Source organism: Aspergillus versicolor (assembly GCF_001890125.1).
Source record: "Aspergillus versicolor CBS 583.65 unplaced genomic scaffold ASPVEscaffold_17, whole genome shotgun sequence".
Classification (NCBI taxonomy): Eukaryota; Fungi; Ascomycota; class Eurotiomycetes; order Eurotiales; family Aspergillaceae; genus Aspergillus; species Aspergillus versicolor.
In genome coordinates this window covers 401,263-420,890 of record NW_024467540.1, presented here as the reverse complement: position 1 = coordinate 420,890, position 19,628 = coordinate 401,263, and the positions used below count along the sequence as shown (strand labels likewise).

Here is a 19,628-nt window from a genome sequence, read left to right as displayed (position 1 = left end):
CTCTATTCCACTAAATATTCATGCCTGGATGCTTGGCCCATGGCATCCTCACGCCTGCTTTATGCCTCATGGCCAATATGAGAAGGCAAAGCAATGCCCGAATACGATCCAGGGCTTGGTGCAAGGCCGAGTGACCCTGACGGTGCTATATAAACGACATCTCAGCCATGGAAAACCATCAATCCGACAGTGGCCATATACCTTCAAGCTTTGAAACCTCATATATTGATCACCTACACCGAGATGCACGCCAGAAAGCTGTACTTCCAAAAACGCGAGACCGACGACGACACCGACTGGAGCGTCTTCTTCTACACCCCGTCCCTCGCCGCCTCAATCCTCTTCGCAGTCCTCTACCTAATCCCCTTCATCTACCACCTCTACGTCTCATACGTCGCGTACAGAGCCGGCAGATACTTTAGACACAGCTACACCCTTCCGCTGTTAGTCGCCGCCCTTGTCGAGGTAAATGGCTACAGCCAGCGCGCGGCATCTACCCAGAACGTCCAGGACATCGGCACGTTTGCGGCTTCTCAGACTATGATTGTCCTTGCACCTGTACTTGTCTGCGCTTCGCTTTATATTCTGCTTAGCAGGATTATTCGCTCAACATCAACTCAACCAAGCGGTCAGCCCCAAGGCAACAATGAAAAAGGAGACAAAAGAGTTCTCGGCGGATACGTGAAAGCAACTTGGCTGCCGAAGATATTCATCACGCTGGATGTCGGGGCCATGGTCACTCAGGGCGGCGGGAGCGCCGTCGCAGCGGCAGGGGAATGGAAGGGTCCGTTGGAGAAGGCCGGTACGGGGATCCTGATCAGTGGATTGGCACTACAGCTTGCGACCTTTTCCGTGTTCCTGGTTGTGGTGGTCAAGTTTCATCGGGACGCTTTGAAGAGTGGTGTTCTGGCACAGGATGAGGGCATGAAGAAGGTTCTGTTAGGTGTTTATATTGCAGGGTTCTTCATTATGGTATGTCATCCGCCTTTTCCTTTACAGATATATTGATTGATGGCATATGTGCTGATTATGTTGGCGAATAGGTCCGGTCCATCTTCCGACTCATTGAATTTGCGTGCGGTACGGATTCGTATGTCATGACGCATGAGTGGCCGGTGTATGTGCTTGAAGCAGTGCCCATGTTCACAGCCTTTATGGTTCTTGGGTGGTATCACCCGTCCAGATGGCTTCCTTCGTCCGCTGCGGGGGAATCCAAAGCGAGACAGTGGCTCAAGCAGCATCGGCGGAGGAACCTCCCGCAGGGTGAGGGTGTTGCAAGTGTATGATTGATAGATCGGTTGTCTGTATTCCTAAATGGTAAATATCTCAGCTGCCAATCACATCTCATTTTGAGCTCTATTCATTATATCATCTCTGTATACTGCTATATATTATACATTTCTAGTACATCCTGTGAAAACCTCCCACGCAGCCACTCCGCCAACCCCCTAAGCTCCCTCTCCCACTGCGGATACCTCCCTCTATGCCTCTCAACCTCCGGCAACATATCCATCGCCAAATACCCCAGCGGCTCCTCCACCAACTCCCGCATATCCCCAGGCAAGCCTGTATAGATCGCATCCGCCCAACGATAAATTAGAAAATGGCCACCACCAGCCCCAACATTACGCCTCTTCATCAACTCCGCATAAACAGGCCTCATAAACGAGTCCAGAACGATATAGTGCATAAACAACGCACGCGAGACATGGTTCCCAGGGGCAATGAACTGCAGAAACGCAACATTATCCATCCGCGCCCACTCCGCATATATAACAACCAGCTGCATAAACGCATGCCGATGCGATATCAATAAAGCCGCATAAGCCTGACGCAAAGCACTATAAACACACCCCTGCGCCTCGCTATCAATCAACGGCCTCAGCCGATCCAGCGCAGCAATACAGACGTCGATCTTCTCGGCCTCACATAGCGGATACACACCCTTTGGAAGCCAGCCCGTGATCATCTCGCCCATGTGCTGCGGCGACTTGACATTCTTGAAGAGCTTGCTCTCGCGCGTCTCGGGCTGCGTGAAGTACCAGTCCGTGACGAGGCCGCAGCCGCGCACCATGACGGCGAAGTCGACGATGCCGTCGCTCATGCAGTGCGCTTGGAAGGTGAGCGTGTAGCAGGTTGCGAGGGCGCCGTCCATTTCGAGGACTGTGGCGTCGGCGCCTTTGGCGATGGTTGCGCTGAGGGATTGCAGGGCCTGGCTGCGGTGGGCGATGGCGGAGGAGTAGTGGTCTTTGCCGGAGGGGGAGACTAGGGCGCTGTAGGAGGCGCCGAGGGAGAGCATGGCGTGGAGGAGATGGGGGCACTATAGAGGATTAGTTATGCATTTGGTGTAAAGAGAAAGGGGGGGTGTACATCGTGAGCAAAGGCGGGTATCGTGGATAGCCAGGAGTCCTCGTCGCCGAAAGGCAGATGCGGCCGGGCGTCGACGAGGAAATGATGCCAGAACCGCAGGTCATCGCCAGTGAAAGAAGCCAGAGATATCTGAGGAGTCGAGAGGGTTGAAGATGAGTCCGCGGAGTTTGATGACGCGGGCGTTAACGGCTTTTGCGCCACCACCGCTCGTTCTCGGTCCTCGTCTGGATAGTGACAGTCTATATCTTTGCGAATGCAGTTGGCGCATGCTGGTTTTGTTTCCTGGCACTGTTGCGGTCAATTTGGGCTGTGCCTGGGGCTGCGTTTGAGGCTGCGTCTGGTACGAACCTTGACCCTTCGGCTCTTGCAACTATAGCAGCCACGACGCGACTTTGTATGTGGTCGTTTGACACGGCTGATCCTTTGATGCAATATTGGCGTAGTGGATATTCTCCCGATTGATTCCTCGCGATCGAGAGCGAGGTAGTGGAATGAGGGCGTGAGGTAGCCCGGCGAGGAGTGCTGTGAATGATCCATTTCCACGGGGTGATTGCCTATATTCCCAGGATACAGAAGTAAAGCTTCCAGCTTCAAGATAATGAAGCTTGGAACAGCGAAGTCTTTGGGCTGAAAGTTGGTTATCGACCGAGGAGGCAGCAGCTTTCTGGGCAATACGAGCTCAGCCCACAGTCACAAATCCAACCGCTAATCCTCAAATGCTTTTGCAGAAACGGCTCTAAAATGATCGGCAATGTCCGATTGGTCAAATATTGAGAGAAAGATGGCATATAATTGGATCGTGCGTTGGGTTCATGGGTTCATGGGAGTATCGCGACACAGCCTCTGCGATGCCGGTCTCGAAGTTTCCTGGACGTGATAGTTAATAGTATAATAGGGACAATATAAAACAGTTATAGGTCATGATAGCGATGGTTAATTTGGTAGTGAACTGTAGTAAATTGTTGTATACCAGGGAGACAAGAGAAAGAAGAACGGCCAACCCCTACAAAGACAAGAGCCTCATGTTTCGAGCCAGATGACAGCAAGACTTATGATCAGCCAGTAAGGCAACACTCTCGGCGTCTTATGTATGATTGCACGTTGTGAGGGTCCGATTGGGAATCCAGGCCCGAGGAATACGAGCTGGGCGACGGCGTTCCAAGGAACCAGACTGAATGCACCAAGATAGTGGACGAATCCCAAAACCAGTCATCTAACTGTACATAATGTATTTATAGACAATATTCCTCTTATTCAGATATGATGTCATTCCAACATATCCAGCCTAACAATCGATGCCCGGAAGTGCTGAACCCATACGGTGTATACATCCCTCCCGATTTAGCGGCGCAGACTACCTCCCCCAGGATTGCACGTATATCAGCAGCAATGTTGAAATTGACCACGAATACTCCTTGATCTGCGTCATTTTTCCATCACTAAAGACAAGCCTCTCTCAGATACTATTGTATACTAGCCTCTGGTCTATGGTGTAGGGCAGCCTCCAGCTTCACAGGTTACCTGCAGCATGCTTACTCGCAGCTCAACCAGTGATATTTCAGAACAGTTTGACAAGGTTTGACCAGGTCTTGTCCCTGCCAGTGACTCATGGACTGGATAGTCGAAATCTTCTTTCATTGGCTGGGAAGGGAATAAGCAAGCCACAATACGAGGTCCATACAACGCCATCAAGATATCAGGTTTCCATCACCATGCTACTCATGAAGATGATTATAAATTGCACCGGGCTTATAAACATTTCAACGGAGCTGGAAGTTGAAAGAATGTTCCGGGATGTGTATATAAAGCCAGTAGAAGACTGACAGCAACATCAGCTCAATATCATCTTTGCCTCATCTATATCCAGCAAAATGACCAGCTACACCAACAAAAAAGCCGTGATAATTGGCGGCACCCACGGTATAGGCCTCGCAACTGCGGAGCTTCTCCTCAACTCTGGCGCTCAAGTCCTCCTAACAGGGCGCAGCCAACAACCCATCGAAGCCGCAAGGGCCCAGCTCGACGAAAAGGCACACATCATACAAAGCGACATAACAGCCCTCACCAACATCGACAACCTCGTCCTCGAAACCAAGTCCATCTTCGGCACCGACCCCCAGATCGACTTTCTCTTCATCAACGCCGGCTATGCCCAACTTGAACCCTTTGCCAGCGTCACGGAGGAGTCCTTCGCGCGCACATTCAACACGAATGTATTTGGCTCGTTCTTCGTCGCGCAGCGCTTTGCACCGCTTATCCGCGACGGCGGCGCAATCGTCTTTACCTCCTCTGTCTCGGCGAAGATGGGGTTCCCGGGTATGGCTGTGTACAGTGCCTCCAAGGCAGCGGTGGGCTCGCTAGTCCAGTGTATGGCGTCTGAGCTTGCGTCTCGCGGGGTGAGGGTTAACGCTGTGACGCCTGGGTTTGTCAAGACGCCGACGATGGGCGTTTCGGGGGTTACTAGTGACCAGCTGGTGGAGTTTGAGGAGGAAGGGTCTAGGGTTACGCCGCTGGATAGGATTGGGAGGGCAGAGGAGGTCGCGAGGGTTGCTGTGTTTCTGGGGTTTGAGGCGACGTTTACGACTGGCTCTGAGGTTTTGGTTGATGGGGGGTTGGTTTCTTTTAATAAGGCGAGTAATAGCTAGCGCTAACTTGATACGCAAAGTGTCCATAGGTCAATGTCAATATCAATTAGATGCCGTCGCTTTCCACAACCCTCTCCTCCAGTCGGGGAGATAGCGGCGTCCGCGCAACAATATACTGTGTCAACACCTCATCCTGCGTATCCAGCGTGATAAAGTCATCTGTAGCCTCGAATATATTGTCGCCTCCGCCTGCCAGGAAGTCCAGAGTAACCACCCGGTAGTCCCGGCCGTCTTCAATGGCTTCACCGTCGAGAGTAACATCGACAAGCCTGCTCCCAGCCTCGTTCTGCGGGTTATACTGGATAAGCACACCCCTCGAAACCTGGAACCACGAGGTAATCTCCTGGTTATTAAACTGGTTGACATAGGACACCGCACCCTCAAGCACCTTACGGAGATCTGCTCCAGAGAACTGCAGCTCGACAATGGCATTGCCAAAGGGGAACGCAGTAAGGACTTCGCCGCGGGTGATATCGCCCTCGTTGATCTCAGCGCGCACACCACCGGCGTTAATCAGAGCCAGGTCGGCCTTCGCATCGTCTGTGCCCTCGGTTTGGTTCACGCGGTACTCCAGCATCGCGTCCGCCATAACCTGGCCCAGCAGACAGTCGCCCTCCTGGCATGTCTCCTGGACCAGAACAGCGTCCGTTGTCCCAAGCACTTCAGCGGCGAAGTCTGCAAACTCCTCCGCCCACTCCTGGATCTTACCGTCGAGCTCCTCGTCCAGACGCGTGCTGTTGTCCATGTGGATCGGTGCACCGTGGTATGCAAGGGCGTGGCCCTCGCGGTCGAATGTCAGATCAATGGCCCCGAGGTACTCACCCCAGCGATAGGCCGTGACGATGAAGACCTCGTGCCCCTTTTTATCCTCGACGATGGTCGGGTACTTGCCCTTGGCGTCTTCCATATCCCCAAGGAGAGTGTGGGAGTGGCCGCCGATAATCAGGCTGAGACCTTCGGTTCGGCTGGCGAGTTTCTGGTCCTCGTCGTAGCCGAGATGGGAGAGGAGGACGATGCGGTTGACGTCTGTTTTATTCCGGATCTCCCAGACGGCCTTCTGTACCTCTGGAATTGGGTCAAGGAAGACAGTCGTGTTGCCGACACTGGATATTCCCGGCGTTGTCGGAGTCGTGGCCCCAATAACCGCAATCCCATGCTCCTGAAAGACGTGGTAATTCTTAATCGTCCTATTAAGAGCCTTAACCTGACTCTTAACATTACAAGACACAACAGGGAAAGTCAGATTCCGCAGAAACTCGCCCAGCGCTTGATCGCCGCCGTCCCACTCATGGTTCCCCAGCGTCATCGCATCGAACTTGAGGTCGTTGATCGTCTCCGCGATCTTCTCCCCGCCGTAGTACTGGTAGAAGAGCGTCCCCTGGAACTCGTCCCCGGCGTTCAGCCACAGATTGTCTGGGTACTCCTTGCGCAGCTCGTTGACTTTGGTCTTGATTCGCGCGTAGCCGCCGTAGCAGCCCTGCTCTGGATCCTCGCATTCTGTGCCTGAGGAGGAGAACTCGTCCAGGTGTGCGTGGATATCGTTGACATGGAAGAATGCTATCTCAATTAATTAGCTAGGCAGAGTTAAGGAGCGAAAAACGTACAAACGTTATAATTGCCGTCGTTGTCCACAAAGCGCTTGGCCAGACGCCTGCTGTAGAGGTAATCGTCGGCGGAAACAGTCCCAGCCACCGCGAGGGCAGCCAGCGATAATGAAATCTTCATTGCGACTAAAGTTCAATAGATTGAACGTTCCGTGGGCAATTGCATCGGGGACGCGTCGCAGGTAAATACGGGCGTCTGGACTGCAGGATCCGCGCCCAGCCACCCTGGACGCTTGGCTGCGATACACGTGGGGAATGCGATAGGCTGGGAAAGACGACGAGCAATCTATTGTCTTGGCTGCATGAGATTGAGCTGGAGAAAAAAGAATCTGACAGTTGGAGTAGGAAGTGCATGTAACCCAAGCAAAGGGGATATATTACAGAAATCACCATAACGGTTAATATAGCTCTTCCAATATTTAACTCATACAATACCATATCTTAAGGAAGGGAAGTCTATAATTCCGGTTATTGATAGTCTCGTGTTTATATAACTACTTCTAGTGTATTGTGCTGCGTATGCTGGTCGAATATCAAGTTCTGCCCCAATCCATTCGACAGTGTTATTCTATATAATAAATGTGTAGAATATTGCTCGATAATATTCTATGGCTCACTCAGCCTCGTGCCGGCCGACATGGTCATTCAGCCATTCCACAGCCTTGCGACATATAAATACAGCACAGTGCTCTCGAGGCTGTCAACTTCCCATCCCTATTTCCCACCTAATTCATCTTCAAGCAATCCAAGTTCACTATCTAGTGAGACAGAAGCATGGCTGTATGGTCCATTCTCATATTCACTGCATTTATTCCCTAACTCAGTGACAGTTCCAATCCGGCACGCGAGTCCGCTACCAAAACGCATACTACATCGTCATCGGGGCAGCAGAGCGAGGCCGCGTCCTGATCCAGAATGAAAGCGACGCGGAGGATATACTACGGGTTGATCCTGGGAGTCTGGCGAGGGTTTAATGTATATACATTGTATACATTATGTGTATCGGTTGATGTCACTGCGGGGTCATTCAATCATCCCCGCATTAACACCATCTTGTTCATGTTACCAACTCTTTTCTAACTCATAACAACTCTTTTAACTGTTAATACTCAAACATGGAAACTCCATATGCATTCCCCTTCCCCAAACCTCCTCCACCACCTCCTCTCCCAAACACCCGCGGCGCAATCCCCACCCTCCAGACCAGCCACCTCCGCACCCTGATGCTCTCCGCCCACCGCGACCGCTCCAAAATCCTCGCATTCCCCTGTAGCTACGACGGCCTGTCCTCACGGCTAATCGAAGAAGCCGGCTTCCCCATGCTCTTCCTCTCCGGCTTCGCAGTCGCCAGCTCCCACGGCCTCCCAGACACCGGGTACATCGCGATGGCAGAGATGTGCGACAAAATCCAGGAGACAGTCCGCGTTTCCACCCTACCGGTCATGGTCGATGGGGATACGGGGTATGGGAGCCCCATGAACGTGAAGAGAACGGTGGAGGCGTTTGCCGCGGCCGGCGCGGCGGGCGTTATGATTGAGGATCAGACCTGGCCGAAGCGTTTGTCTCCTTTTCTTTCCTAGCTTACCGTACCGTTCTGTCTTTGTTTGAATCTAACACTGTGTGATGACAGGATGCGGACACACAGAAGGCAAATCCGTCGTGTCCCGAGGCGAAGCATACGCCCGGATCCGAGCAGCCTGCGACGCGCGCAACGAAGGCCGGGATATCTTCATCCTTGCGCGGACAGACGCTCTAATACACGGCTGGGACGAGGCGATGGCGCGCGCGCACAAATTCAAAGAGATCGGTGCTGATGCGGTCTTCATTGAAGCTCTTCCGGACCGGGAATCCATGAGGCGGGCGGTTGCGGAGCTGGATATGCCGATGCTGGCGAATATCATTGAGGGTGGGATGACGGAGAATCTGGCGGCGAGGGAGCTGGGGGAGATGGGCTTTGCGGCGGTGGCGTATCCGTGGACGCTTGTTGCGTCGAGACTGAAGGCGACCAGGGAGGCGTTGGAGGGGCTGAAGAGGAGTATTCTGGAGGGAGGACCGCCGCCGATGATTCTGGGGTATGACGAGGTTTGTGAGGGGGTGGGGTTTGGGAAGTACTGGGAGAGGGAACAGAAGTATACGCATGAATAACCCTATTCTATACCGTCTATATCTATATCAAAGATAATTACTCTAGATCCCTCTTCAAAGGCAGCCCAGGCCCTTTGCAAGCATCCGCCAGCTCGAAATACCAACGATGGGATTGGAACGCCGTGATATCAGGAACATCAGGGATGCCCTGCCCCGTATTCCCTTGGAGATTCACCTCCCCATGAAGCACCTCCACCTGCTCAGGCGTGACAGTCACATTATTCGGCGCATTGATCCAGTATTCCGGGCTGATATGCACATACCCCATCGCAAGCAGTGGCAACTTCGGCACGGGGTCATCCGCATGGGTGAATCTATAATTCTTGCCCTGGTTCGTGATAAACTCTGCTAGGGCATGGTTCGCGACTCGCGGAGACGCATACGCATACAGTGTCGGAAACGGATACCCTTCTCGCCCGCGGATATCCGCCGCAGCGAGAGTCGCAATCCCTGCGCCGAGACTGTGTCCGACGATGACGAGCTCGTACTCTGGATTCTGCGCTACGGCGCTCTGGAGCTGCGGTAGGATATCGTCGCGCACGTTGGCCCAGGAGTCCCAGAAGCCGGTCTCGGCGAAGCAGCCGTCGCAGAGGCCTGGGTCTTTGTAGAGGAAGGTCGCGTCTGTGATCCAATTGCGGACGGAGTAGGAGCCGCGGAAGGCGAGCACGATGGCTTTGTTGGTGGGGTCTGTGGCGACGAAGCCGGCGGTGTCGGTTATGGTTGTGCTGGGTTGTCAGTATTTACTTGGTATATAGAGATACGGTGGCTTACTTGGAGAAGCTGTAGATGATGGTGGCGTCGGCCTGTTCGACATCGGGGCAGTTGTCCACCGAACAGCTCACCTTGGTGCCTGGTTCTGCGGTGTATTCCTCCTCGCAGTATGTGGCAGCGGCATACTGGACCCAGAATTCGAACTGCGAGAGCTCACTGGTTGAGATGGTGTCTGGTGGATGTCAGGAATGTACGCCAACGCAAGGGGTGCCAATAATTGCATACCTCGAGGCTGGAGAGGGCTGGGAGCAGCATGGCTGAGTGCAGCCGCAGCTAGGGTAAGAATAGAGAAGCGCATTCTGGCTCAGAAACTTGATTGCTGTCCTGGCAGTTCCAATGCCGGGCCTGGCTCTTTTATATCCAGCTCTCGGCCCGCTGCTTGCGTCCATGGCGCATCAATGTCGAAAACAGACATTCTGCACGTGCGACGCCAACCGGCCAACCGAGGTTTTTGGGAAAAGAAAAGCTTGACTCTGCATATTAAAAACTAAGCACTGAGCTGAGGTTCGTGTGGACCTGGCCCCGTTGTGTCGGGCTGGCCGATTGAGCCCCAGGATTCCAGCTGGCTGGGTGGTTAAAGCTTGGTCCACCTGGTTTTAGACTAGTCCTGTCAGCAGGAACTAGTATAAGAACTAGTATAATTTAGCCGTCTTTCTTTCTTTCTTTCTTTTTACCAGTCTGTGATGACTGATGGTGGTATCGGTTTGGGTGTATCATGCCCTACGCCGTACTCACCCTATCATCTAACCCGTAAAGTTGTAAGTTTGTAAATTTCTTTCTTGGACTGAATTCTTCATCTTGAACGGCTAATTAATCAGTCGGAGTCGGAGTATCTGTCGAGCGTGTGGGGATATGGAGCTCGCTGGAGAAGAGGCGAAGGAAATTTAGCTCTGAGTGGTGAGCCCTAGATGGGATCTCAGCCATGTGGGCTCGGTGGAGTCCAAACACTCAACTTCACATGCTCGCAGTTGAAGCCGTGACCGAGATTGAGGCTGCTGGCATGGGCATTCTCGGGCATCTTTTGTTTGGTTGTCTTTATTTATTTTCGTTTTCCTTGCTCGATAGCAGGGCAGGAAGATGGCGGGGAAGATGCTATCTGCATTAGATAACATACCACCCCGTACCAAAGGTTATATCTGTTTATATCAAGCTCGAAAGAAGCGTATTGCTGTGATACACTCCGTAATCAGATCCCATTACCTGTAGTCACTCTTTCAGAAACATGCCCAAGTCATGCGAATCTTGGAACCGAACGGTCAATTGGGGTTACGGCGGTGATGTGCACAACTGTATCCGTATATGTCCCGCATACTACCGGATCCATTTTTACCTGCATTATTCCAGCCACTTATTATTCAGTTATTCATGCCTTGGAATGAAGCTATTGGAATAGCTTCATAGTGCATAGATCACGTGAGCTAGCCCGGTTCCGTGACGTCATCCAGGAACGGGCGATCCCAGATTCTGATTTTTATTCCTCAAGCTTCAATACCTTGTATCAACGATAAAATGCCCCAGAAACTGTTCATCCTCATCTACAAAGGGGACCCCCTCGACTACTCCGAATACCGCCACACCGCCCTCTACTTCCACTTCCCCTCCTCCCGCAGCATCATGCACATCGTGGGCTGCCCCGGCCTCTTCCGCTACGTCAACAACATCGACACCGACCCCTCCGTCATGGGCAGTCTCGCCAAGGTCATCCCCGTCACCGAGATCCCCACAGACATCGGCGAGGAATCCATATCCCAGACCGTTGCGCGCACCCCGATCCGCAACGGGCGCCTGGATCTGGATTGGAACTGCCAGAACTGGGTCGGCGATGCGCTGGCGAGACTGGTTGAGCGCGGGTGGATTTCGGCGGACCAGCGCGGTGTGGCGATTGATAAGATGGCAGATGCTTGTTTGGAGGCGGGGGATGATTGACTCCCCCTTTTTGTGCATTGTTATTGATATTGATATTAGCGTGGTTCTGTATCATACTACGATTCCCGGCTTTTGCCAGTTTGATGATTGGAATGAATGACATCTGAGATACCCAGCTGATTTGACTTGAGTATTGGACTCGCCGTGGTGTTACGACTATGATATTATCCCTGGAAGGACGTCAAAACAAGCTAGTGCCCTCTTAAAATAACCCAGGCTCGGCGGGTATGAGCATTCTTTGGCGTTCCACCTCCACCGCGGAGAAGCTGAAGCCTAAATGGACTTGGCTTTTGCATTTCTATTCTTGCTTAGGTTGCTTCTTGGAAGGCTCAAGTATACAGTGACCCAGCATAGCCTAAGCCACTAATAATCCAGGTGCAGATGCCCTACGCTCACAGTAGCAAAGGCCTGGTCAGGAATTGGCACTTATTATTTGGAATTATTTGTGGCGATAGCTAGCTAGCCACCAGCTATGCACGGTTTTTCATCCGTCGCAGTATATATTTTGTGCAGCGTACTGTGCATATTTAAACAAGGTAAACCAGAACTAAGACCCCAGAACTGTCGGCTATGGAGCATTGATTCAGGTATGTCAGCAAAACCAGCAGCCTCGATCGGAAATATTTGAACCAGAAAAGAATTTGATCGTGGTTTGAACGTGATACCGCGATGCGAGGAACTTGTCGGATATACGGGAATCCCTCGGAGTTGAACCAGGGAATCGCTCTCGGAGTTGCTGTTTAGGGTTAATAGTGGGACGGTGCGGATATACGGGACAAGCACTCGAGACAGCCCCTTATCAATCAGTGAGCCATAACGGTCAATCTGACAATCCTGCATAGGATCAGCCCTCTATTGGCCAAGCTTTCTGCATCGGATGTCAGATTCATACCTCGACCGACTCGGATTCTGAAATCCGTTCCAGCTTGGCCACATTTCTACAAGTCAAACGCGAGACTGTACCACTGAACATAGTCACGTCATTCGCTTCTCAGCGCCGTTTTAACTGTGGACCCGGCCTCGAAATATTTTCTTCAACACTGTTTCGCCCCTGAACTCCTGTATCAACTGTGTGTCAGGTTTAGTTAAATATCAGTCAGTCCCCCGGACTTCACCATCCTGGTAACCAGCGAGTCGCCATGGATGAGGAAGAAGGGAAGAACGAGCTGCAGCCGGTCAAGACGAACCAGTCCATCGCGGACTCGTTCTCGGTGCCGCGCGAAATCGTTTTCGTTATTATAACATGCATGTCGCAGTTCATCACCCAGGCCAATGTCGGTATCTGCCTGTCACCGCTGGACATCGTCGGTGCGCATTTCGGCCTCAGCAATGGGCCTGAACTGGCCTGGTTCCTGGCTGGATATTCCTTGACTGTCGGAACCTTCATCCTTGTATTTGGCCGCTGCGGGGACCTCTTCGGGTACCGCCGCATGTTTGTTATCGGGTTCCTGTGGCTGTCGCTTTGGTCGCTGGTTGCGGGTCTTAGCGTATACTCGAACCATATCCTGTTCATCTTCGCGCGGGTGTTGCAAGGCTTAGGGCCTGCGATGTTACTGCCGAATGGGCTGGCCATTCTCGGCGCGACGTACGCTCCAGGGAGGAAGAAGGATATGATCTTTGCATTGTTCGGCGCGACGGCACCTAATGGTGCGATTATCGGGGCGGTATTCGCATCGATCTTCTCCGAGTTTGCCTGGTGGCCTTGGACGTACTGGTCTATGGCGATTGTCTCCGTGGTCTGCGCGGGCATTGGATACCTTGTCATCGAGCCCATCCGACATTCTAGGCCAACCGATAACATCTTTGTGAGCCTCGATATCCCCGGCGCGTTCACTGGCATCACGGGCCTCGTCCTGGTGAACATTGCCTGGAACCAAGCGCCCGCCGTCACCTGGGCAGAGCCCTACGTGATTGTCCTCCTCATCCTGGGCGCCCTCTTCATAGCCGCATTCTTCGTCGTCGAATTCAAATACGCAAAGCACCCGCTCATCCCATTCCACGCCTTCTCGACAGACGTCTCCTACGTGCTCGCCTGCGTCGCAACAGGCTGGGGCTGCTTCGGAACCTGGATCTTTTACAGCTGGCGCTTCCTCCTCGACACCCGCGGCATATCCCCCCTGCTTGCCTCCGCCCAGTTCTCCCCACCCTGCATCTCAGGCCTTGTCGCCTCTTGCGTCACGGGCATTCTCATGTCGCGTATCCGCCCAGCCTTGATCATGTGCATGTCCCTGACGGCATTCACCCTCGGCACCATCCTCATCACCATCGCCCCCGTCCACCAGACATACTGGGCGCTGACATTCGTCTCCCTCGTCATCATCCCCTGGGGCATGGACATGTCCTTCCCCGCCGCAACACTCATGCTCTCGAACGCCGTGAAGCGCGAGCACCAGGGCCTCGCCGCCTCCCTTGTCACCACCGTCGTCAACTACAGTATCAGCCTGAGTCTCGGCTTTGCCGGCACAGTCGAGAGTCAGATTGTCCAGGGTGATTCGCCTGAGGAGAGGCTGCGCGGGTATCGCTCCGCGCTGTATTTTGCGATTGGTCTTGGTGGACTGGGGCTTGGCATTAGCGTGCTTTATACTGCGAGGAGTTATATGAAGAGTCCGCGGTCGAGTTCAAGTTCGGGTTCAAGTTCGAGTTCGAAGACGGCGGCGTAGGTCGTCGTTGGTGGGTGTATAAATATTACTTCCATAGACTTAGAAAGAAATAGAAGCTCTGTTTATTCTTCGAAGGGAAATAATTAACATTAATAGTGGAGCAAATTGATGGCAGAGGTGACTGGGACGAGTGAAGTGAAGTCAAGTGAAGTGGCTGCCTTGTTGTGTTGTGTCTCTCTCCTCACCATCTTGTCCCTCATCCTATCTTCTTTATCTCACTTCCTCGTTTTCTCTTACTCCTTCTGTCCTTCATTTCGCTTGTTCGCCTACTTACGTCTTATGCAGCACCAGTCTAGTTATATGTCTTAGCTTATCCAAGCGGATTAACGAGTTGAAATGGCTCAGCATAATGCAGAATCTGCGGTGCCTTGACTTTAGCAATGACAGTTTTAACAGCCCATCGGGGCGCCCTCCAGTACAGACCGAGATATTCAGGGAGTTGCAGCAAGCTAGAAAGTTGGAAAGACTGAGGCTAGAAGCAGTTGGTATAGTCAAAACCAAATCTCTGGAACTTATCCCTTTAACGGCCCCGTTGCGCGTGTTGGAGATCACCTTTACTACATTCCGGGCAGTTGATCTATTCGCAATCGGCAACTTCGTGGGTACATTTGAGAGCCCTGAGGCTGATCAAGGTGTGGATCAGTGTTGGGTATGGGAAGACGTCTTTAATGTCATCCTGTCCTCGCCCTCGCTCACCAAATTGTATATTTGCAACGGCTGGGGATACCACCCTAAGCAGAGGACTGGCGTTGCAGACAAGCCGTATGATCGAGATATTATTGCATACAATATATGCATGGACCAAGTGTATCGGAATAGGGAGCACCTCGGGCGTCGAGGACGCGCTGAAAATGATGATAACTACCCCCAGATTGACCACCAGGATCGCTGCGTGTCTTTCAAATCGGCGGAGAGTATGTGCATAGCACAGGGAGTGCATTACGGCGTGTTCCCGCGGAGATTCAATCAGTCCCTTTCATTCAAGTCAATGGACAGAGTTGCTGAGTGCTTTTGTGGGGATTGACGAAGGTGTAGTCATTTGTCACTCGAGCTCTCTTAAAGCATTTATCCAAGTACTTGGAGTTCTAGCTTGTAGGAACCAAGATAGCTCTCTGGCGAGAAGATATATCATTAGTTGGAACATCTCTATAGTAAAATACGTAGCGAGTCACCATGTTATGGTTTCCTCCCACCAGAGTTGCGAAGAATGTTTGAGCATATTTTCATGCCTAGCCGTCGCATATAATCTGCGTACGGAAGGGAAAAGTGTACTTGAATTTCGAATATTTGATAGCTGAAGTAGAGCAGTAGCCAGATACAGAAAGGAAAAGTTTGTCACTGTGATAAGTAGGTAGTTACAAAAGCTAGTGCACATAAGAAAAGGATATAGACATAGTATAATAGACAGAACAGATATCTAAAACATAGGCCGGGGCTTGTCGCTTCAACCACATGCACACTTCAACATGTCATTTTTCTCTTGCTGATCAACTGGGAAGCAGTCTGTGTAACGCGCACAGCCACCATCAGGCTCACCAGTATTAGTGGTTGCTTGTGCAAAATTGTCACGCAGAGGGTCCGAATGGTATGACCAGCACCAGCTGCCGGCGCCGGAGTCACAGGCATGCCAGCATCGGTTGTTCTTCTTGTTATAGCCCCAACGCTCGGTCAGGAAAGAACATGTGCCGTCACGCTTTTCAAGAGGGTTGACATCAGCTGCCGGGGAGCTGGCCGGGGAGCTGGCAACAAGGAGTGCCTGCGAAATAGCGAGGAGAACACCGAGGGAGAGCTTCATTTTTGCTAGATATAGAATGAGTACCGAATACCGGACCATGGCTATGGTTTGTCTTACCAATCTGATAGAATCACGTTCAGGGGAAGAGACTTGGCCCTGGAGAGAGAGGAGGGTAATCGAGAAATGTGCCCCGGCTAGGATACTTGATTTATTTATACTGGCTTTACGGCCAACTTGCTATCAGCCGCCCTTAAGGTGGAAGAGGGCAGCTGATCTGTTGATATTTGATGGCCCCCAATGTAAGCCACTTTCCTCCATGCCTCTGATATTGGTCAGTTAGGGCTTCCTCTCCACTTGTCTCCTGAATATACCCCCTAATTACACGGGACGGCGATCTGGCGCTTTTGCAGACATACTGTCTCCCCATGTGCATTGTCAGAGCTCATGTCTGGGCCGGGGACGAGAAATGAACATGACTCTCTAGGGCCATAAGCCACATTGATGATCGACAAGCGTTTATTAGAAAGGCCCCATGAATCCCGTTATATCCATCCGACATCGTGATTTCCGAGCCGCACAAGAACTACCAAATACCAGTGGCACCGCAGACTCAGCTGGAGATGATAATGTTCCCTCCACATGGATACAGCCTTATTTGACAGTCTCCTGCTTCGTACACGACGTTGTTTTCACTTTAACGGGGTGAAAGCAGTATGTTCAGGAACAGGACCAAAGGAACAGCAAATGCAGGAACAGTGCTAAACATGCCAGGCCGATCACCAAGACCCTTCAGAGTGGGCTAGGTACAGCCTCACTCGGCCCACTGCCGTATATTTTGGCTGACATCTGCAAGGGCAGGAGGGCGATCTTTTGGCCCGAGGGCAGGGACGGGAATAGGATTCATCGTCCCACTGTTCTATCCTCGTGCCTTTTTTGAGGCGGTTGAGTGATTTGATTATCTGGTCCGTGAATGCCGGCGAGTAAGGCATACGGAGTACACCGTTACAATAACATTCAGTGGTGTAGATCACTCGCAGTGGGAAAGTAGCTGCGAGTGCGTACCCTGGCTTATACCACCGGACAGGCCGGTCCCACGCCTATGAGTATGTGACCTGTGGACGTCTACAAGGTTGAATTCTGATGGTGATACTGTGGAGAAGTCTAACTGTTCTTTGGGGGCCGATACTTAGGGTTCCAGATTGGCCCTCACCTGTAAGCCACGGGGGTGGTGGAGCGAGGACCAACAAGTTAGACTGTCATTATTGGCGATGAGTTCCGACCCTGGGATATCTTAATCTTATCATCTATGCATGGCCAAGGGCAATATCATGATGCTGGCTAAGCCGTTGCTTGCTTTGTTATTGTGATTTTGCAACGAGACGGTCCCACACTGCCTGCTGCTGTGTATAAAGAGCGATGCAAGGCCCCCCTGGGTTGAAGCAAACCATATCCAACTTTATACTATCCTTCATTGGCCAACCTCTAACATTCCTTTCACTCTTTTTCTGGAATAGTCTACGGCCGGCACCATGCGCATTGCTCTTTGGGCACCAGCCCTAGGTGAGTTCTCCTATCATCCGTGTTGCAACGACTGTCGTTAACATTGCTCTATAACAGCCTCTACTGCCGCTGCCTTGGCTGGCCGTTCGGTGAGCAGCACTACCGTTATTCCAACCGCAACCCCTATTTCTTCGAGTACTCCCGGGCCCATAAGCAGTGATGCCTTTATCTCTTCTCAGTGTACGCATCTATAACAACACCTGTTGTCGGCCTCTGAGAACTAACTGCATGACCACAGTCGAGCAAGGGTCCATGAAGCGCGTCTGCCAAAACGAGGGTGATCCAGCGGCAGATTGGGAGGAGTTCAGGATGGGCGAGTTTCTGAACCAGACGTGGGTAGCCCTGCCGGACTCACCGTCGTGAATCATTATGGTATAGTAGCTGACCGAGCTGGTGGAAACACCACAGCTCATCTCAGTGGTGCAGCAACCCCGAGTTGTTCAGCAGCAGCAAATACGACATCTCCTGGCCCAGGAAACTCTCCAGCTTGCTGCCTCAAAATGAAAGATGGCAATGCTCAGCGTATGTGTGACCGCCATTGAAGCTTCCATGCTGACAGCCTGGTATAGGACGGGCTCGTGCGACATCCCAAAGAACGTCACCTGGTGCGACGACAACCGGAACGCCCAAGTCCAGTTCGCCCTCTACTCTGTGCTAAACTTTCACGATTGGATGGCAATCCTGCGCAGCGCGATCCAGGGCGCGGGGGATCATTTTCAATATGTCCAGACCGACCTCGTCACCACATTCACCACGCACGATGTCTCCAACTCCAATCCCGCAGCTGAGGGACTGTCGATCGGTGCTGCGGTCATGGGTGTTGTTGGTGCTCTCGGTGGTGCCGCGGGACCTGCTGGACCAGCTATTCAGGGTGCTGCTGGTGTTGTCGGTGCAGGGTTAGGTCTGGGGTCTTCCATAGCAGCCCTTGACACACCTAACCCGGCTGAGGTGTATGTATACCCTAGATTAGCTGGCCTGTCTGTGCTGATACCGTATATAAAGACTTCAAAAGGAAATGGACACGCTCGGCGACATGGGCGAGCTCTTCGGCAACGGCTTCAAGAAGGCCAAAGATTATTATAGGGATCTCACTGCCAGAGTCGTTCAGGATATCCCGGACGAAGACTGCGAGAGTTATGTTGACTCTCCCGAAAGTGGTCCAGCCATACTCAGCAGCGGAATCTATTCAGGCGATATCTCGTACAGCAGCGAGAAGCAGGCCAGAGATCTTGCCATGGTGCTTACGGACACTGCGGCTGTGGGTTTTCTCTGGAAGACAGAGGAGATCTACATTGCAAAGCTGACCAAGCAAATTGATGGCATGGACGCGTGCGATGCCTACCATGATTTTGAGGATCTTTGGGGAGCGTGTGACGACTCAACGGGCACGCTCTATCTCTTTGTCCCGTGGAAGTATACCAGCATAAGGGATGAATGGGACCCGGTCCCGGGTATCGAGGACGTTGCAGACTTCAGATATGACCCGGAGGAGTCTCTGGACGAAGAAACCTATCATGTCGATTTGCTGAGCATGGCGAAAGCTGCTGAAATCAACCAGCAGACCAATGGATACAACAGCTCCGGGTCTCCCGGTACCATGATGGACAGTTTGCAGCGTGAGGACGGTGGCATTGAAAATGCTCTGCCCATCAACCTTCCAGTCTGCTACCTCGATAACATCATCGACCACTACCTCGAGAAGAACGAGGACAGTAAGAAGGAAGTATGTTTTCCTCTCCACGGCATCTTGCCTTGCAAGCACCGTTACTGACTGTTCCCCTCCACAGACCGTTGTCAAGGATGCACTCAGCCGTGGCTGTGCATCGATTCCTAACAATATCAAGCACTGGCCGTACAAGTACAAGGGCGACCCCAAGGAGCCAGCAACGTACTTCAACCAAAACCCGGAAGTCGATGACGCGAAGGACTCTATTGTGATAGATGGCCGGGGCTATGTGATCTACCCTAATCTAGATGAAGACTGGTGGGTGTACTGGGATTAGCTGTCCCGAATGGAATGCCTGGGCTTTCTCAGACATGGCCGTGAAATCCAGTAAGGTCCTTAATCGTGGCTGGGGGGCCCTAGGATGTATGTGTGTTTTACTTTTGTCTACTCGGTGCGATGAACTGATTCCACATCCTACACCATGTTTCTATTATACAATTCTTCATTTATAATTCAGGGAAATACACAGTATAGTAAATTTACCTT

At 52.1% G+C, this 19,628-nt stretch overlaps 11 protein-coding genes across 11 annotated transcripts; 8 read left to right on the top strand and 3 right to left on the bottom strand.

Moving 5' to 3' along the window:
- Positions 1–243: 243 nt before the first annotated feature.
- Positions 244–1,286, top strand: ASPVEDRAFT_90139 (RTA1 domain-containing protein; the record flags this gene model as incomplete). Its single annotated transcript, XM_040818742.1, has 2 exons — positions 244–972; positions 1,044–1,286. The coding sequence occupies 2 exons, from the start codon at positions 244–246 to the stop codon at positions 1,284–1,286; spliced, it is 972 nt and encodes a 323-aa protein (XP_040674694.1).
- Positions 1,287–1,384: 98 nt separating this feature from the next.
- ASPVEDRAFT_145303 (Zn(II)2Cys6 transcription factor) lies at positions 1,385–2,907 on the bottom strand (the record flags this gene model as incomplete). Its single annotated transcript, XM_040808055.1, has 3 exons — positions 1,385–2,320; positions 2,371–2,658; positions 2,719–2,907. The coding sequence occupies 3 exons, from the start codon at positions 2,905–2,907 to the stop codon at positions 1,385–1,387; spliced, it is 1,413 nt and encodes a 470-aa protein (XP_040674693.1).
- Positions 2,908–4,099: 1,192 nt separating this feature from the next.
- On the top strand, positions 4,100–5,389 carry ASPVEDRAFT_204844 (putative short chain dehydrogenase). Its single transcript, XM_040809429.1, has one exon. It carries the CDS (start codon positions 4,242–4,244, stop codon positions 5,013–5,015), a length of 774 nt encoding a protein of 257 aa, XP_040674692.1. The 5' UTR covers positions 4,100–4,241; the 3' UTR covers positions 5,016–5,389.
- On the bottom strand, positions 5,062–6,740 carry ASPVEDRAFT_90136 (bifunctional metallophosphatase/5'-nucleotidase; the record flags this gene model as incomplete). Its single annotated transcript, XM_040818741.1, has 2 exons — positions 5,062–6,572; positions 6,620–6,740. 2 exons carry the CDS (start codon positions 6,738–6,740, stop codon positions 5,062–5,064), a joined length of 1,632 nt encoding a protein of 543 aa, XP_040674691.1.
- A 653-nt stretch (positions 6,741–7,393) lies between these two features.
- On the top strand, positions 7,394–7,593 carry ASPVEDRAFT_90135 (uncharacterized protein; the record flags this gene model as incomplete). Its single annotated transcript, XM_040818740.1, has 2 exons — positions 7,394–7,399; positions 7,450–7,593. The coding sequence occupies 2 exons, from the start codon at positions 7,394–7,396 to the stop codon at positions 7,591–7,593; spliced, it is 150 nt and encodes a 49-aa protein (XP_040674690.1).
- Positions 7,594–7,788: 195 nt separating this feature from the next.
- On the top strand, positions 7,789–11,659 carry ASPVEDRAFT_180655 (uncharacterized protein). Its single transcript, XM_040808862.1, has 4 exons — positions 7,789–8,176; positions 8,250–8,727; positions 10,040–10,043; positions 11,054–11,659. The coding sequence occupies exons 1-4, from the start codon at positions 7,843–7,845 to the stop codon at positions 11,459–11,461; spliced, it is 1,224 nt and encodes a 407-aa protein (XP_040674689.1). The 5' UTR covers positions 7,789–7,842; the 3' UTR covers positions 11,462–11,659.
- Positions 11,660–12,305: 646 nt separating this feature from the next.
- Positions 12,306–14,164, top strand: ASPVEDRAFT_48048 (MFS transporter). The gene has a single exon (XM_040813938.1). It carries the CDS (start codon positions 12,601–12,603, stop codon positions 14,119–14,121), a length of 1,521 nt encoding a protein of 506 aa, XP_040674688.1. The 5' UTR covers positions 12,306–12,600; the 3' UTR covers positions 14,122–14,164.
- Positions 14,165–14,177: 13 nt separating this feature from the next.
- On the top strand, positions 14,178–14,554 carry ASPVEDRAFT_419885 (uncharacterized protein). Its single transcript, XM_040812480.1, has one exon. It carries the CDS (start codon positions 14,230–14,232, stop codon positions 14,428–14,430), a length of 201 nt encoding a protein of 66 aa, XP_040674687.1. The 5' UTR covers positions 14,178–14,229; the 3' UTR covers positions 14,431–14,554.
- On the top strand, positions 14,471–15,145 carry ASPVEDRAFT_90130 (uncharacterized protein; the record flags this gene model as incomplete). Its single annotated transcript, XM_040818739.1, has 1 exon — positions 14,471–15,145. The coding sequence occupies one exon, from the start codon at positions 14,471–14,473 to the stop codon at positions 15,143–15,145; it is 675 nt and encodes a 224-aa protein (XP_040674686.1).
- A 314-nt stretch (positions 15,146–15,459) lies between these two features.
- ASPVEDRAFT_879800 (uncharacterized protein) lies at positions 15,460–15,916 on the bottom strand (the record flags this gene model as incomplete). The annotated part of the gene is made up of 1 exon (XM_040818214.1): positions 15,460–15,916. The coding sequence occupies one exon, from the start codon at positions 15,914–15,916 to the stop codon at positions 15,566–15,568; it is 351 nt and encodes a 116-aa protein (XP_040674685.1). The 3' UTR covers positions 15,460–15,565.
- A 1,469-nt stretch (positions 15,917–17,385) lies between these two features.
- ASPVEDRAFT_90128 (uncharacterized protein) lies at positions 17,386–19,419 on the top strand (the record flags this gene model as incomplete). Its single annotated transcript, XM_040818738.1, has 7 exons — positions 17,386–17,416; positions 17,474–17,596; positions 17,655–17,748; positions 17,825–17,938; positions 17,986–18,366; positions 18,419–19,139; positions 19,204–19,419. 7 exons carry the CDS (start codon positions 17,386–17,388, stop codon positions 19,417–19,419), a joined length of 1,680 nt encoding a protein of 559 aa, XP_040674684.1.
- Between the last annotated feature and the right edge of the window lie 209 nt (positions 19,420–19,628).

Bases quoted from the DNA above. Each gene is read 5' to 3' on its own strand.
- ASPVEDRAFT_180655 (XM_040808862.1), top strand. From the start codon at position 7,843: ATGCTCTCCGCCCACCGCGACCGCTCCAAAATCCTCGCATTCCCCTGT. The intron at 8,177-8,249 runs GTTTGTCTCCTT...GTGTGATGACAG, and splicing joins GGATCAGACCTGGCCGAAGC to GATGCGGACACACAGAAGGC.
- ASPVEDRAFT_204844 (XM_040809429.1), top strand. From the start codon at position 4,242: ATGACCAGCTACACCAACAAAAAAGCCGTGATAATTGGCGGCACCCAC.
- ASPVEDRAFT_419885 (XM_040812480.1), top strand. From the start codon at position 14,230: ATGGCAGAGGTGACTGGGACGAGTGAAGTGAAGTCAAGTGAAGTGGCT.
- ASPVEDRAFT_48048 (XM_040813938.1), top strand. From the start codon at position 12,601: ATGGATGAGGAAGAAGGGAAGAACGAGCTGCAGCCGGTCAAGACGAAC.